General features: G+C 45.1%; 1 protein-coding gene across 1 annotated transcript in view; it reads right to left on the bottom strand.

Annotated features, from left to right (window-relative positions):
• The window catches only part of LOC142198678 (vomeronasal type-2 receptor 26-like), a 96279-nt gene extending 78746 nt beyond the window's left edge, over positions 1 to 17533 (bottom strand). The window contains exons 1-2 of the mRNA XM_075269706.1: positions 17476 to 17533; positions 17306 to 17366 (exon numbers count right to left, since the gene is read on the bottom strand). Of these exons, the coding sequence (XP_075125807.1) occupies positions 17306 to 17366; positions 17476 to 17533 (119 nt within the window). The remainder of the gene's footprint in view (positions 1 to 17305; positions 17367 to 17475) is intronic.
• Between the last annotated feature and the right edge of the window lie 71 nt (positions 17534 to 17604).

Below are 17604 nucleotides of genomic sequence, written 5' to 3'. Positions count from 1 at the left end.
AGTATTATGTCCCATAGTGGCCCCTGCACACAGTATTATGTCCCATAGTGGCCCCTGCACACAGTATTATGTCCCATAGTGACCCCTGCACACAGTATTATGTCCCATAGTGGCCCCTGCACACAGTATTATGTCCCATAGTGGCCCCTGCACACAGTATTATGTCCCATAGTGGCCCCTGCACACAGTATTATACCCCATAGTGTCCCCTGCACACAGTATTATGTCCCATAGTGGCCCCTGCACACAGTATTATGTCCCATAGTGGCCCCTGCACACAGTATTATGTCCCATAGTGGCCCCTGCACACAGTATTATGTCCCATAGTGGCCCCTGCACACAGTATTATTTCCCATAGTGGCCCCGGCACACAGTATTATGTCCCATAGTGACCCCTGCACACCGTATTATGTCCCATAGTGGCCCCTGCACACAGTATTATCCCCCATAGTGATCCCTGCACACAGTATTATGTCCCATAGTGACCCCTGTACACAATATTATGTCCCATAGTGACCCCTGTACACAGTATTATGTCCCATAGTGACCCCTGTACACAGTATTATGTCCCATAGTGGCCCCTGCACACAGTATTATGTCCCATAGTGGTCCCTGCACACAGTATTATCCCCCATAGTGGCCCCTACACATAGTATTATGTCCCATAGTGGCCCCTGCACACAGTATTATGTCCCATAGTGGCCCCTGCACAGAGTATTATGTCCCATAGTGGCCCCTGCACACAGTATTATCCCCCATAGTGGCCCCTGCACATAGTATTATGTCCCATAGTGGCCCCTGCACACAGTATTATGTCCCATAGTGGCCCCTGCACACAGTATTATGTCCCATAGTGGCCCCTGCACACAGTATTATGTCCCATAGTGACCCCTGCACACAGTATTATGTCCCATAGTGGCCCCTGCACACAGTATTATGTCCCATAGTGGCCCCTGCACACAGTATTATGTCCCATAGTGGCCCCTGCACACAGTATTATGTCCCATAGTGGCCCCTGCACACAGTATTATGTCCCATAGTGGCCCCTGCACACAGTATTATGTCCCATAGTGGCCCCTGCACACAGTATTATGTCCCATAGTGACCCCTGCACACAGTATTATGTCCCATAGTGGCCCCTGCACACAGTATTATGTCCCATAGTGGCCCCTGCACACAGTATTATGTCCCATAGTGGCCCCTGCACACAGTATTATGTCCCATAGTGGCCCCTGCACACAGTATTATGTCCCATAGTGACCCCTGCACACAGTATTATGTCCCAAGGGTGTCATTTCATGGTATCCCCAAAAACCCAGAAAAATGTAACACCAGTGCCATTTCGCCCTATAGTGGCGGGGATAGGGTCTATCAATGAGAAGTTATGTGACTGGTTAGACGGACAGCCCCTAGTTACCCGCATACCGGGATACATTCGGGACACCAAAGTGTTATTGAATAAATTTAAGGATTTTGCATGGAAGGAGAATTCTATGTGGATTACTAGTGACATACAAGCATTGTACTCCAATATTCCACATTTTGTGGCCATACAGGCTTTGTTGTATCATATGAGAAAATACAGTAATTTTTCTGACACCCTTTGTGAATACGTTTTGGAAGTAACAACTTTTTCTTGTTTGAAAGTGATTTTTATCTGCAAATTAAAGGCGCTCCTATGGGGGCAGCTTTCTCACCATCTCTTTCAAATTTGGTTTTGGCATGGTGGGAGGAGACGTGTGTTTTTTCAGAGGTGAATCCATTTGCTGATGATGTGTCTGGTACGGCCGCTACATTGATGACGTGCTGATTATCTGGCGCGTACCGGACCTCATATCATATTCCAATACTAACATCATGAAATTAGTGTTTACTAGAGATGAGCGAACAGTGTTCTATGGAACTCATGTTCGATCGGATATTAGGCTGTTCGGCATGTTCGAATCGAACACCGCGTGGTAAAGTGCGCCATTACTCGATTCCCCTCCCACCTTCCCTGGCACCTTTTTTGCTCCAATAACAGCGCAGGGTAGGTGGGACAGGAACTACGACACCGGTGACGTTGAAAAAAGTAGGCAAAACCCATTGGCTGCCGAAAACATGTGACCTCTAATTTAAAAGAACAGCGACGCCCAGCTTCGCGTCATTCTGAGCTTGCAATTCACCGGGGACGGAGGTTTCCGTCCAGTTAGCTAGGGCTTAGATTCTGGGTAGGCAGGGACAGGCTAGGATAGGAAGGAGAAGACAACCACAACAGCTCTTATAAGAGCTAAATTCCAGGGAGAAGCTTGTCAGTGTAACGTGGCACTGACAGGCTCAATCGCCGCAACCCAGCTTTCCGCGGATCCTGAATGGAATACACTGACAGTGTATTTCCGTATACCCGATATATACCCCCGGTACCCGTTCCAACGGTGTGCCCCCCCACCTTCACCCCAGAAATACACTGCAAGTCCCCTAGCAATAGAATTGGGGCTATATACACCCACTATTTTTGCTACTGCCATATAGTGCCATTGTCTGACTGGGAATTCAAAGAATATATTGGGGTTACAAATGCCCTCATTTCTTGCTACTGCCATATAGTGCCAGTTTCTGACTGGGAATTCAAAGAATATATTGGGGTTACGTGCACCCACAATTTTTGCTACTGGTATATAGTGCCATTGTCTGACTGGGAATTCAAAGAATATATTGGGGTTATAAATACCCTCATTTCTTGCTACTGGTATATAGTGCCAGTTTCTGACTGGTAATTCAAAGAATATATTGGGGTTACGTGCACCCACAATTTTTGCTACTGGTATATAGTTCCAATTTCTAACTGGGAATTCAAAATGCGCAAGGCTCCCGGAAAGGGACGTGGACGAGGCCGTGGGCGAGGTCGGGGGAATGGTTCTGGGGAGCAAGGTAGCAGTGAAGCCACAGGGCGTCCCGTGCCTACTCCTGTGGGGCAGCAAGCATTGCGCCACTCCACAGTGCCAGGGTTGCTTGCCACATTAACTAAACTGCAGGGTACAAACCTTAGTAGGCCCGAGAACCAGGAACAGATCTTGCAATGGCTGTCAGAGAACGCTTACAGCACATTGTCCAGCAGCCAGTCAGACTCTGCCTCCTCTCCTCCTATTACCCAACAGTCTTGTCCTCCTTCCTCCCAAAATTCCCAAGCTTCACAGAACAATAACCCCAACTGTCCCTGCTCCCCAGAGCTGTTCTCCGCTCCTTTCATTGTCCCTCAACCTGCCCCTCCACGTCACGATTCCACGAACCTAACAGAGGAGCATCTGTGTCCAGATGCTCAAACACTAGAGTCTCCTCCATCTCCGTTCGATTTGGTGGTGGATGACCAGCAACCCACCCTCATCGACGATGATGTGACGCAGTTGCCGTCAGGGCATCCAGTTGACCGGCACATTGTGCGGGAGGAGGAGATGAGACAGGAGTTGGAAGAGGAAGTGGTGGATGATGAGGACACTGACCCGACCTGGACAGGGGGGATGTCAAGCGGGGAAAGTAGTGTGGATGTTGAGGCAGGTGCAGCACCAAAAAGGGTAGCTAGAGGCAGAGGCAGAGGTCAGCAGCTTAGGCGAAGCCAGGCCACACCCGGAATCTCCCAAGATGTTCCAGTTCGTACCCAGCCCTGAAAAACTCCCACCTCGAGGGCACGTTTCTCGAAGGTGTGGAGTTTTTTCAAGGAATGCGCCGAGGACAGATATAGTGTTGTCTGCACAATTTGCCTCTCGAAATTGATTAGGGGCTCTGAGAAGAGCAACCTGTCCACCACTTCAATGCGCCGTCATTTGGAATCCAAGCACTGGAATCAGTGGCAGGCAGCAACGGCAGGACAAAGGCCGCCTGCCGTTCACGCCCCTGCCACTGCCTCTGCCTCTGCTTCTGCCACTGCCACTGCTGACTGTGCTGGTGATGCACTCCAGAGGACGAGCCAGGACACCACTTCATCTGCCTCCGCCACTTTGTTGACTTCTTCCTCATCCTCCCCTGTTCCTGTCTTATCTCCTTCTCCTGCACCATCAAAGGCACCATCAGGCGCTTCTTTACAACAGCCCACCATCTCTCAGACATTGGAGCGGCGGCAGAAATACACTGCTAACCACCCACACGCGCAAGCCTTGAACGCCAACATCGCTAAACTGCTGGCCCAGGAGATGTTGGCGTTCCGGCTTGTTGAAACTCCCGCCTTCCTGGACCTGATGGCAACTGCGGCACCTCGCTATGCCGTCCCTAGCCGTCACTACTTCTCCCGGTGTGCCGTCCCCGACTTGCACCAGCACGTGTCACTCAACATCAGGCGGGCCCTTAGTTCCGCGCTTTGCACAAAGGTCCACTTGACCACCGACGCGTGGACAAGTGCATGCGGACAGGGACGCTACATTTCACTGACGGCACACTGGGTGAATGTAGTTGAGGCTGGGACTGCTTCCCAAACTGGCCCGGTGTACCTCGTCTCCCCGCCTAACATTCCTGGCAGGGACACGAGAAGAACAACCCCCTCCTCCTCCACCGCCTCCTCCTCCGCCACCGCCTCCTCCTCCACCACCGCCTCCTCCTCCGCTGTTAGATTGACCCCAGCTACGAGTTGGAAACGTTGCAGCACTGGCGTTGGTAGACGTCAGCAGGCTGTGCTGAAGCTGATCAGCTTGGGGGACAGACAGCACACTGCCTCCGAGGTGAGGGATGCCCTCCTCGATGAGACGGCAATATGGTTTGAGCCGCTGCACCTGGGCCCAGGCATAGTCGTTTGTGATAACGGCCGGAACCTGGTAGCAGCTCTGGAGCTTGCCGGACTCCAACATGTTCCATGCCTGGCCCACGTCTTCAACCTAGTGGTGCAACGTTTCCTAAAGAGCTACCCCAATGTTCCAGAGCTACTGGTGAAAGTGCGGCGCATGTGCGCCCACTTTCTCAAGTCGACAGTAGCCGCTGCTAGCTTAAAATCTCTCCAGCAACGCCTGCATGTGCCACAACACCGGCTTTTGTGCGACGTCCCCACACGCTGGAACTCAACGTTTCAGATGTTGAATAGAGTGGTTGAGCAGCAGAGACCTTTGATGGAATACCAGCTACAAAACCCTAGGGTGCCACAAAGTCAGCTGCCTCAGTTTCTCATCCATGAGTGGCCATGGATGAGAGACCTTTGTGACATCCTACGGGTGTTTGAGGAGTCCACAAGGAGGGTGAGCTCTGAGGATGCGATGGTGAGCCTTACAATCCCGCTCTTGTGTGTTCTGAGAGAATCCCTGATTGACATCAGGGATAACTCAGATCACACAGAGGAGTTAGGGATAGCATCCGATCCGTCACAGCTGGAGAGTAGGTCCACACATCTGTCCGCTTCACTGCGTTTAATGGAGGAGGAGGAGGAGGAGGAGGAGGAGGAGGAGGAGGAGGAGGAAGAAGAGTTGTCCGATGATGTGATGGTGATACAGAAGGCTTCCGGGCAACTTCGAATCGTCCCATTGTTGCAGCGCGGATGGGTAGACATGGAGGATGAGGAGGAAATGGAGATTGAACTTTCCGGTGGGGCCAGAGGAGTCATGCCAACTAACACTGTGGCAGACATGGCTGAGTTCACGTTGGGGTTCTTTACAACCGCCAAGCGTATTGTCAAAATCATGGAGGACAACCAGTACTGGATCTTTGCTATCCTTGACCCCCGGTATAAAAACAACATCTCCTCTTTTATTCCGGTAGAGGGGAGGGCCAATCGCATCAATGCTTGCCACAAGCAATTGGTGCAGAATATGATGGAGATGTTTCCAGCATGTGACGTTGGCGGCAGGGAGGGCAGTTCCTCCAGTAGGCGACCAAGTTCTCACCGGTCCACACAAACGAGGGGCACACTGTCTAAGGTCTGGGACACCTTGATGGCACCCCCTCACCAAAGTGCCGCCACGGAGGGTCCTAGTGTCACCAGGCGTGAGAAGTATAGGCGCATGTTGCAGGAATAGCTTTCCGACCACAGCCCTGTCCTCTCCGACCCCTCTGCGCCCTACACGTATTGGGTGTCGAAGTTGGACCTGTGGCTTGAACTTGCCCTATATGCCTTGGAGGTGCTGTCCTGTCCTGCCGCCAGCGTCCTATCTGAGAGGGTGTTCAGTGCAGCCGGTGGCATCATCACTGACAAGCGCACCCGTCTGTCAGCTGAGAGTGCCGACCGGCTCACTTTGATAAAAATGAACCACCACTGGATAGAGCCTTCATTTTTGTGCCCACCTGTGTAAAGCACCCCAACATGAAACTCCATGTCTGTACTCAACCTCTCCAATTCCTGCGCATCCTCATACTCATCCACCATAAGCGTTGCACAATTCTGCTAATACTAGGCTCCCTCCACCCTGATTTCCCCCAACTCTGCTGGTTAGAGGCTCCCTCCACCCTGATTTCCACCAACTCTGCTGGTTAGAGGCTCGCTCCACCCTGCTTTCCCACAACTCTGCTGGTTAGAGGCTCCCTCCACCCTGATTTCCACCAACTCTGCTGGTTAGAGGCTCCCTCCACCCTGCTTTCCCACAACTCTGCTGGTTAGAGGCTCCCACCACCCTTATTTCCACAAACTCTGCTGGTTAGAGGCTCCCTCCACCATGAATTGGTCCAAACTGGGCTGGTTAGAGGCTCCCTCCACCATGAATTGGTCCAAACTGGGCTGGTTAGAGGCTCCCTTCACCATGAATTGGTCCACACTGGGCTGGTTAGAGGCTCCCTCCACCATGAATTGGTCCAAACTGGGCTGGTTAGAGGCTCCCTCCACCATGATTTTGCCCAAACTGGGCTGTTTAGAGGCTCCCTCCACCATGAATTGGTCCAAACTGGGGTTTTTAGAGGCTCCCTCCACCATGAATTTCCCAAAACTTGGCTGTTTAGAGGCTCCCTCCACCATTAATTGGTCCAAACTGGGCTGGTTAGAGGCTCCCTCCACCATCAATTGGTCCAAACTGGGCTGGTTAGAGGCTCCCTCCACCATGAATTTGCCCAAACTGGGCTGTTTAGAGGCTCCCTCCATCATGAATTGGTCCAAACTGGGGTTTTAGAGGCTCCCTCCACCATGAATTGGTCCAAACTGGGGTTTTTAGAGGCTCCCTTCACCATGAATTGGTCCAAACTGGGGTTTTTAGAGGCTCCCTCCACCATGAATTTGCCCAAACTGGGCTGGTTAGAGGCTCCCTCCACCATGAATTGGTCCAAACTGGGCTGGTTAGAGGCTCCCTCCACCATGAATTGGTCCAAACTGGGCTGGTTAGAGGCTCCCTCCACCATGAATTGGTCCAAACTGGGGTTTTTAGAGGCTCCCTCCACCATGAATTGGTCCAAACTGGGCTGGTTAGAGGCTCCTTCCACCATGAATTTGCCCAAACTGGGGTTTTTAGAGGCTCCCTCCATCATGAATTTGTCCAAACTCTGCTGGTTAGAGGCTCAATCCACCCTGATTTTCAAAACAAATGTTGGTGCCAACCTCAACTTACTACAAGGGCCAAATTCACTGCTGGTGACAAGCTCTCCTCACTGCAAGTGTCAAATACACATGTTTCAAGGTGTTTTCCTACTGTCAGAGAGGTGGTATTGAGTGTGTAAAGTGTGTAGTTGTTAGGCTGTGATGTTGGGGTAATAGAGGGTCTTTGGTGTGTTAGATGCCCCCAGACATGCTTCCCCTGCTGTGCCAGTGTCATTCCAGAGGTGTTGGCATCATTTCCTGGGGTGTCATAGTGGACTTGGTGACCCTCCAGACACGGATTTGGGTTTCCCCCTTAACGAGTATCTGTTCCCCATAGACTATAATGGGGTTCGAAACCCGTTCGAACACATGAACATTGAGCGGCTGTTCGAATCGAATTTCGAACCTCGAACATTTTAGTGTTCGCTCATCTCTAGTGTTTACCTATTCATGTCATGTACATACTATTTCATTTTTGGATGTCATGTTGGTGGGTAATGTGGGCTTGGGAAAAATTGACACGAGTGTTTATAGAAAAAATATGGCCGGAAACACATTATTATTGGCCAGTAGTCGTCATCCAGATCACACTCTCCGCTCTATCCCAGTAGGAGAACTAACCAGAACCCGGAGGACTTGCTCTACGGAGGAGATTTACAATAATTAATAAGAGATTACCTTGGGCGGATTATAAAATAGGGGTTACCCGGTATGGTCACTGAACAGGGCAAAACATATAGTCAACAAGAAAACACGCGAATCATTGTTGCAAGAAGCAAATAGCAAAAACAATCGAAATTCTTTTAATAGTGAAAATAGGTCGGTGTTCTCATCATCATATAGCAGACAGTTTAATAAAATAACATCTATATTCAAACAAAATATTCCTATACTATAGCAAGACCCCATCACAAATGAAATTCTCAAAAATGGGGTACAATTTGTTGCAAAGAGAGGACAAACTCTGGGAGATATTGTATCTCGCCGCCTTTCTCAGGATAGGGAAAGAAACATATCGGATACCTGGCTTAGGGTCACTGGATTTTTTGAAACGATGCAACATGTGTCTATATGGGAAAAAAACCAAAAACAGAACACAACAAACACCAATACAAGGGTCAAGCTCCAGTCGGTGTCCCAATGTAGTATCCAGATAAGTTATATTTGTTCAGGTACTGGGGGGCTCAGTCATGTGCGGGCTCATCGTGCACAGACCACTACTCTCACCGTACACCAGGACAGGGACGTGACTGCTCCTGACTCTGTATGTGACACATTGTAGATCCCAGGATCCACCACCAGCCTGTGATCTGCCCCTGGTACCTCTGTGGAGGATTGTGAGTATTTTCAGGATGGAGACGTCATTGTCGGAGGAATTTTCACCATCAATAATTTTATCAATGGGCTTTTGGTGTCTGGTGTAATTCACAGTTACATTTGCTTGTATGTCCACAACACCCCCAATAACAACAACTGACCCATCCCACATACATACAATAATAATAGCTCATTAATATGACCGATCATCCAAGCGGAGTAGTTCCTTGCTTTTGTCTGCAGGCTACAATCCAGACCTCCCTCTGTTCTCTAGGGTCTCTATGCAGCTGCCCCCCTCCCCTATCTCTGATACTGAACTATTGCCCCCCACTGAGGATCAGAGAATTGTGATGATCTGACCTCTCCCTCATCAGTATGTCATAGGGAGCGTCACGATCCTGCAGGTCCCATAGTTATCACATTCAGAGACCATTTGTTTGCAACCTGAAAACCAAATCCCATTGCCCGGAGGAGTGATACCAGGCGTCGCCTCCCTTCATACCTCCATTACAAGGGCAAGCTCTGGTGGTCTCTGGAGCCCCTGACATGGAGATTGCTGGAAAGCCTGTAATATAGTATAATATAGACTATGGCAGCCTCTTCAGATGACTATATACACAATTATATCCCCCTACACACTGTGATATATCACCCTATTCCAGGGGGATCGGAAGCAACATGTGATCATGGAACATAAAACACTGAACCTTGGCTTGTACTTTAATATTTGCAGATTTTCTATCAGAGAGCACCTAGTGCATTTATCTTCATGGACATTATATGGGGGGGGGGGACTGGAGTGATAGGAACAGGCTGGAGAGGTTCATAAAGAGAGACTGTCCTGTTACTGCTTCGTCTTTGACCAGTCTTACCCTTCATTCACATCTGCCCATGGGGGACCCCCCCAAATGGAATACCAAACACAACTACAAGTGCTGTGACCCTATAGACTATAATGGGTCCGTGTGCTTGCCGTGTGCTGCCTGCACAAATCGTGTGGACAGGAAAGTAGATTGTGAACTGCTTACCTGTCTGTATGATTCCAAAATAGTAAAAACCCAGCCCTGAGACCTCCAATATAAAACTTCACTTTTAATTACAGATGCATGTCCATAAAAATTCTACATACCGGCAACGGAAGTGAAGACAATTTCACAACATGATGTAACAATAGACTGACCTACATGGTGTAGCAGTTGCCTACTCGTTTCAGGGCGTGAGCCCCGTAATCATGGCATTCTCCTGTCTGCATGATCCCTGCAGAGATCTGGTGGCAAACACACAGACCCCATTATATTCTATGGGGTCCATGTGCTTTCACTGGCACACCGCTTGCCGTTGCGTTCGGTATTCCATCCGGGGGGATCCTCATGTGGACTCCCTGAACAGAATACCAACGCGGATGTGAACGAGGCCTTACACGGATCTTAGGGCAGTGGATACGGAGAACTTTAGGGTCTATAGCGCCACGTGGTTCACTTAAAGGGCACCTTTCTCTGCCTCCACCTCTTTGCATTCTTTACTAGATGCCCCTCCACTGATTTTGGTGCAGATAGAAGGGTTTTTTTTTTGCTCACCCCTACCAGTCACATTCATACCTGAAAGTTGGAGAAATCTGCAATGTGACCGGTCGGCAGGAAGACGTAAGAAGATGTCACGTCCCACTGATCACTAAGGAGTAAGAACTAATCCCGGGGCTTCCTTGTATCACTTTATAGGGTTTATGTACAAACAAAATCACATATTACTATTGTAACGTACAATCTACAAGCACAAGAGAGTCAATGTGAGGAGGAGCCCAATATATAAATCCCTATATTAGGTAATAATGTCCAGGGGAGTCACTAATAAGCCGACCAGCAATACATTACAGGTATATAGAGACATCACTGGTCACATATAGAGAATATAGGCCGATGTAATATATCCCTCACACATCCCATAATACTCACATATAGAGATAAATGGTAACTCGTACACCAGAGTCATTGTCTGGGCTACAGATCATTGTTATAGTTCTGTCTATAGTGTAAGAAAGTGACAGGTAAAGTCCTGGAAGGACGCTATATCTCCCCCAGAGTCCTCTCCTATGTCTGGTGAGTGAGGGCTTCCTATAGCTGTAGTAAGGCATCTGTCAGTATTAACCTCTTCTCATCCCACTGCAGGAAGGAGCTTGCGTGTACAGGTGGGGACAGTTAGGCCTAATCACAGGCCTATAAAGCCTCGCAAGACTTCAGTCCTGGGCAGTTCCTGGGGGAGAGTGGTGGAGCCAGGTCCTGTCCATCCTAACTGAGAACTGGTGAGACCAGTGGCTGCTCCACAGCTTGTAATTTTTGTTGCTTTGTTTTGTCCGTGTGGTTGAAGCAAGCCACACGTATAGACAGATTGCTTCTGTGTAGTTAGTCGCCTAGCCGGGCAGGTATTTATGTTTCTGTTTTTGCCTGAAGTAAAGGCCTGTTTATTTTGTTTGCCAACACCTTTAAACCTTTTTTGCAAAATAAACACACAGGGCTAAAACCCTGTTCAAACTGATTTTGGTGTCTGTCTCTGACTGTCTGGGTCCGCTGCTGCTACCGCTGAGCCTATCTCCCCCACAATAGAAACAACAGAATAAAGTGTAATACAGGGAAATAATATACAAATCATCGTAATATCACCAGTATATCCTATAAGAAGACCAAAAAGATCAGTGAGTAATGATATTACCTATAGAAGTATCCGTACCCCGAACCCAACTGTATACAGAACCGTGTAACAGCCCGCACAACTCATACAGAAGGTATATAATATATACAGTGATACAATGTAATATAAGGTATATAATATATACAGTGATACAATGTAATATAAGGTATATAATATATACAGTGATACAATGTAACATAAGGCATATAATATATACAGTGATACAATGTAACATAAGGTATATAATATATACAGTGATACAATGTAACATAAGGCATATAATATATACAGTGATACAATGTAACATAAGGCATATAATATATACAGTGATACAATGTAACATAAGGTATATAATATATACAGTGATACAATGTAACATAAGGTATATAATATATACAGTGATACAATGTAACATAAGGTATATAATATATACAGTGATACAATGTAACATAAGGTATATAATATATACAGTGATACAATGTAACATAAGGTATATAATATATACAGTGATACAATGTAACATAAGGTATATAATATATACAGTGATACAATGTAACATAAGGTATATAATATATACAGTGATACAATGTAACATAAGGTATATAATATATACAGTGATACAATGTAACATAAGGTATATAATATATATGCAGATCGTTCGAGAAATAGAACCAGCGTAGCCCCGTTAGGAAAGGTAAAACTCTTCTTTATTTAATCCATGAAAAAATGTAAAACACGCATGTGAAAATATAGAAACTGCGCCAGACTGACGCGTTTCGGATAATGGTATCCTTTCTCAAAGTCTGGTCTGAGAAAAGAGACTCACTTGAAGTTGTTGTCTAAAGGACTCAATTTCGTACCCAGTGAACATTTAAATTTTTTTGACACCTTACTTGACATAAATAAATTTGTACGACTACTTACCCTAAAAAGGCATTTTTGGGGCACCGACTCAATAACCAAACTACAACATCGTGAAGTCAACTACGATAATAATGATTATATTGGCCTTTCATTTCAGGAGCAATGTTGTCTGATGGATTTGCAGGGCTTAAATAATGAAACTGTCAATCGTGAAGTGGATGTGTCAGTGCGAGTAAAAAATCCTCTGTATTATCCACTCAAATCCAGAATACCGGTATTAGACAGTTTTCAGTCAATAGTTGAAAATGAATTAGTGGAATTGTACAATAAACAGAGTTCTGCTGTTGTTGAGGAGGATAATTTGAGTCAGGAAGAGAGGGAATGTTTATCTTGGTTACAAAAAAACAAAGAAATTACAGTTAAAATGTCGGATAAAGGAGGGAGAGTAGTAGTAATGAATACGAAAGATTATATACAAGCAGCGCACATTATTCTTGATGATTCAGAAACATACAGAATTTTGAAAATGGATCCCACTTTGGTGTTTTCAGATAAATTCAAAATATTGATATCTGAGGGAGTCAATATGGGCTTTTTTTCTGAAAAGGAGGCTAGTTATCTTTTGGTACAACACCCGATCATGCCCATATTTCATGGGTTACCAAAAGTGCATAAAGAAGGGTTCCCCCCTCCACTGAGACCCATCATTTCGGGTATAGGGTCATTAAATGAACATATTTGTCATTGGGTGGACCAGGTGCTTCAGCCCTTGGTCCTCCGCACCCCCAGTTACATCAAGGATACCAAAGAAATACTAAAAATCTTTGATGGGTTTCAGTGGAGGGGGGAATATAGTTGGGTGAGCTGTGATGTCACAGCTCTGTACTCTTCAATACCACACAATGTGGCACTTGATGCCTTGTCGTATTATTTGTACACATATGCCAGTTTTGAACCGGACTTCAATGAGTATGTCATACAAATTACTGATTATCTGTTACATCATAACTTTTTTATGTTCAATGGCCAGTTCTTCCTGCAAACCAGAGGAGCACCCATGGGTGCGTGTTTCTCCCCCTCGCTGGCTAACATCGTGATGGCGTGGTGGGAAGAAAAATACTTATACTGTGATCATAATCCATATAGAGGCCATATCCAATGGTATGGCCGATATATAGATGACGGACTGTTAGTTTGGAAGGGAGACAAAGAGAACATCATAGATTTTATTAATTACATCAATGGGAATCCCTATAACTTAAAATTCACTTTTAATGTGGACAGTATAAGTATACATTTTTTAGATGTTAGACTAACAGGTGATCAGGATACGGGTAAAATCCATGTTGAGAATTACCGCAAGCCGGAGGCGGGTAATACGCTTCTGCATGCCTCCAGCTTACATCCAAATAGCACTAAAAAAGCATTGCCAGTTGGAGAATTTTTGAGAGTTAAAAGTAACTGTTCTACACAAGAGGCATTCTGTAAAGAAGTACAGATTACTAGCACCAGATTAAAGCAACGAGGGTACCCCAAGTGGACAATTGAACGGGCACGCAAGATAGCCATGAATACGGACAGGCAAGATCTGTTGTTTAAATCCGGCAGTTCTACGTCAGAGAATAGGGGTTTGGGGGTTAATTTTACCACTAGATACAGTATGGAATATCCCAGGATAATTAAAATCATAAAAGAAAATATTCCTCTGTTAAAACAGGACCCCATTCTCAAACAGATCTTATCGACAGGATGTAATTTTTCATCTAGAAGGGGCAAAACCCTTGGTAATTTTATCTCCCCGAGCCTATTCACTGATACGAGCAATAATACCACTTGGCTCCGCTCTTTAGGTTTCTACAGATGTGGCAATTGTAGGTGTGGGGTCTGTAGGTTTGCTGACGTTTCTACTTTCTTCAGGACTACAGATGGTACTACACAGTTCACTATCAGGGATCATATAGACTGTAGTAGTGATCATGTGATTTATTTAATCACCTGCACGGACTGTGGGGTACATTATATAGGTAGTACTATTAGAGCCTTAAAGGTGCGTATAGCAGAGCACATCTCAAGTATAGGTAGGGATGATAATTTCAGGAGCACGGGGGTCTCGAGACATTTTGATCATAAACACAATGGGCATGTCCATCCGTTTACATTCAAAGGAATAGAAAGGGTTAAACGCCCTGTTGGGGGGGGTGACTGGGAAAGATTGGTGAGGATACGTGAAGTTTTCTGGATCTTGAAAATAGGTACACGATTTCCAGATGGAATGAATCAACGCAATGACGTTTCATATATCTATCATGTCTGATTTTTGTCCAATATTGGAGTTTTTTTCTCCCAAGTCTATATAGTTTTCCATCTTGTCAGAATAGGTATTGGCTCTTAATAAAGAACATTAGCTCATAATTAGAGTAGATTTGCATTCAAACATTTATAGATACAATATTTAATATCAATTTCCATAGGTTAGCATATTTTCTCTTCATGGCAGTTTAATACTTACCTAGCATTTTGAGGCTGGTCTATGGTTAGTAAAGAGTTACGTGTGATACATTTTGTATTATAGCCACCAAGTTTTGAATGCACGCTCCAGTGTATTTTACGCATGCGCAATTAAGTCATCTATGTCTGTGATGTTCATCTTTAGTGAGGGCAAACTTGTATGGAGATTTGGAGTGCTAGTATTGGCACACAACCATTTGGTATATGAGCGTATGTTTCGGTTTTCTGCGCACGCGCAGTTTGGTCATTTACGTCTGCAATGTTCATCTTTAGTGTGGGCAAATTAGGATAGAAAATTATATGATAGTACTGGCAGCAGCTTATTGGAGCCAGCCAGTACGTCTTGCCGAGTCTTTTTCTTTGACAGGTAAGAAAACTAATAGAACATAGACTATCCTTGTTATTCCTTCACTTTAAGTTTTTTATCATGCTTTTATTTGTACAATTTTGTTACTATAAACTTTGTTTTGTGTTTTTATGTGTTTGTTTTGTATTCATGATGTATTGTTCCCTGTGTAGAGCCGTTATAAGATCGGACACCTGTAATCACTTGTCAATTATGACGTTGAGATTGTGGCCCTACATAGGAGATTGTGTGAGTCTCTTTTCTCAGACCAGACTTTGAGAAAGGATACCATTATCCGAAACGCGTCAGTCTGGCGCAGTTTCTATATTTTCACATGCGTGTTTTACATTTTTTCATGGATTAAATAAAGAAGAGTTTTACCTTTCCTAACGGGGCTACGCTGGTTCTATTTCTCGAACGATCTGCATACTTACAGCTCCAAGCCGAAGGAGTCAGTTCCGTGTGATACCCGGCATTTCAAGGAAAGTTAAGTGGAATGGTCATCATTTTGATCTGAATTTGGTTATTGCTGCTGGTGGCTGAATACTTTTTCCCTGTTCCCTACCCCAAAGTGATTAATATAATATATATACAGTGATACAATGTAACATAAGGTATATAATATATACAGTGATACAATGTAACATAAGGTATATAATATATACAGTGATACAATGTAACATAAGGTATATAATATATACAGTGATACAATGTAACATAAGGTATATAATATATACAGTGATACAATGTAACATAAGGTATATAATATATACAGTGATACAATGTAACATAAGGTATATAATATATACAGTGATACAATGTAACATAAGGTATATAATATATACAGTGATACAATGTAACATAAGGTATATAATATATACAGTGATACAATGTAACATAAGGTATATAATATATACAGTGATACAATGTAATAGGAAGGGACCAAATCCCGAACCCGTCCGTTATAAATGTACTTATAGGACTTGTTGGGGTGGCGGCTCTCACCTCATTGGTCTCTTCTACCTTGTCTTATTGTTACATTGTATCTATCTGTATGTTATTGTGGGGTGTACGGGTTACATGTTTGGGGTGATGTATACGGTTAGACCTATATTGGGTTCAGTATGGGGCGGCTTCTTTGGTAATATATGGATGTAATATAGGGATGTGATATAGATGGGTAATATATAGTCTCTGAAGATTTGATGTATCTGTAATATAATAATGATAATTCATATCTTTTACTATTCTGTAGATTGTGAGCCCCCTATAGGGATATATATATCGGGATCACAATGTAAGTTTATTTCCCTATCAGTATGTCTTTGTAGACTGGGAGGAAATCCACACAAACACGGGGAGAACATACAAACTCCTTGCAGATGTTGTTCCTGGCGGGATTTGAATCCAGGACTCCAGCGCTGCAAGGTTGCACTGCTAACCACTGAGCCACTATGTTGCCCCTCTATTCTGTGTTTTGTTTTGTGTGATACAATGTAACCAGTTCTAGACTGGGCCACTTTTTTTTCTTTCGTAACCAAACACCTCTTTGGGTTATCAGACCGTCTTAGCTTCTTTGGTTCCTTCCCAACTCCAATCTGGTAATCCGTATACAACCCCGGATCAACTTATCATCGTTCTCGTTCCCTAAATGATATATATCAAAGACAAAACCTGGCAGCGCTCCACTGGTCCAATAACATCTAAGTGTCTTTACTCCAAGTGGCGACATTTCAATACCAATTGGAACCTTTCTCCAGCGCCAGATGAGACGGAAACATCTCCACTTGGGATAAAGACACTTAGATTTTTGGGACCTAGTGAGTGCTGCCATTTTCTTACTATTGCAGTGGCCGCCTTCCTTGGATGTCATTGATGTCCCTTGAAGCTGATACTGTATATTAGCTATAGTTACTGAGGCGTCTGACCCCAGAGTATAGTAAGGACTGTCAGGAACAATTTGGAATATTTGGGTCGAAACCGCTAAGAACGAATCGGTTCATCCATCTCTATAGACAACCATTCACCAGGAACTAGTGCAATAGAAGCCCCAGAGACAGACAACCTGATCCATGGAGGACAAAGGGAGGTCCTTATACAGAAGAAACACAATTATTTTCTTACAGATCACTTACGGTGATGGGGCAACGTTTAGTAGCGCAGTGGCGATTTGTTTTGGATGAACTAAAATGGCCGCTGCAACATACATTGCGGTAACATTTTAATAATCTGGGGTCTCTTCATATCCCAGAATGTAATAGATGGAGATCCAAGAGAGGTGTTAAAAAAAAAAAATTATACTTACCTTCCCTCACTTCTATTGGACATCCTCGCAGTATCTGGAGATCTCCTTGTAGCGTCATGTGTCCAAAGTCACCACTGATTGGGCCAAAATGGTCACATGGGTACACTGTGCTTTATGACATCATGACGT

This window comes from Leptodactylus fuscus, chromosome 3 (assembly GCF_031893055.1).
Source record: "Leptodactylus fuscus isolate aLepFus1 chromosome 3, aLepFus1.hap2, whole genome shotgun sequence".
NCBI lineage: Eukaryota > Metazoa > Chordata > Amphibia > Anura > Leptodactylidae > Leptodactylus > Leptodactylus fuscus.
Note: the sequence above shows the minus strand (reverse complement) of the source record. Positions and strands in the feature narration are given on the sequence as shown.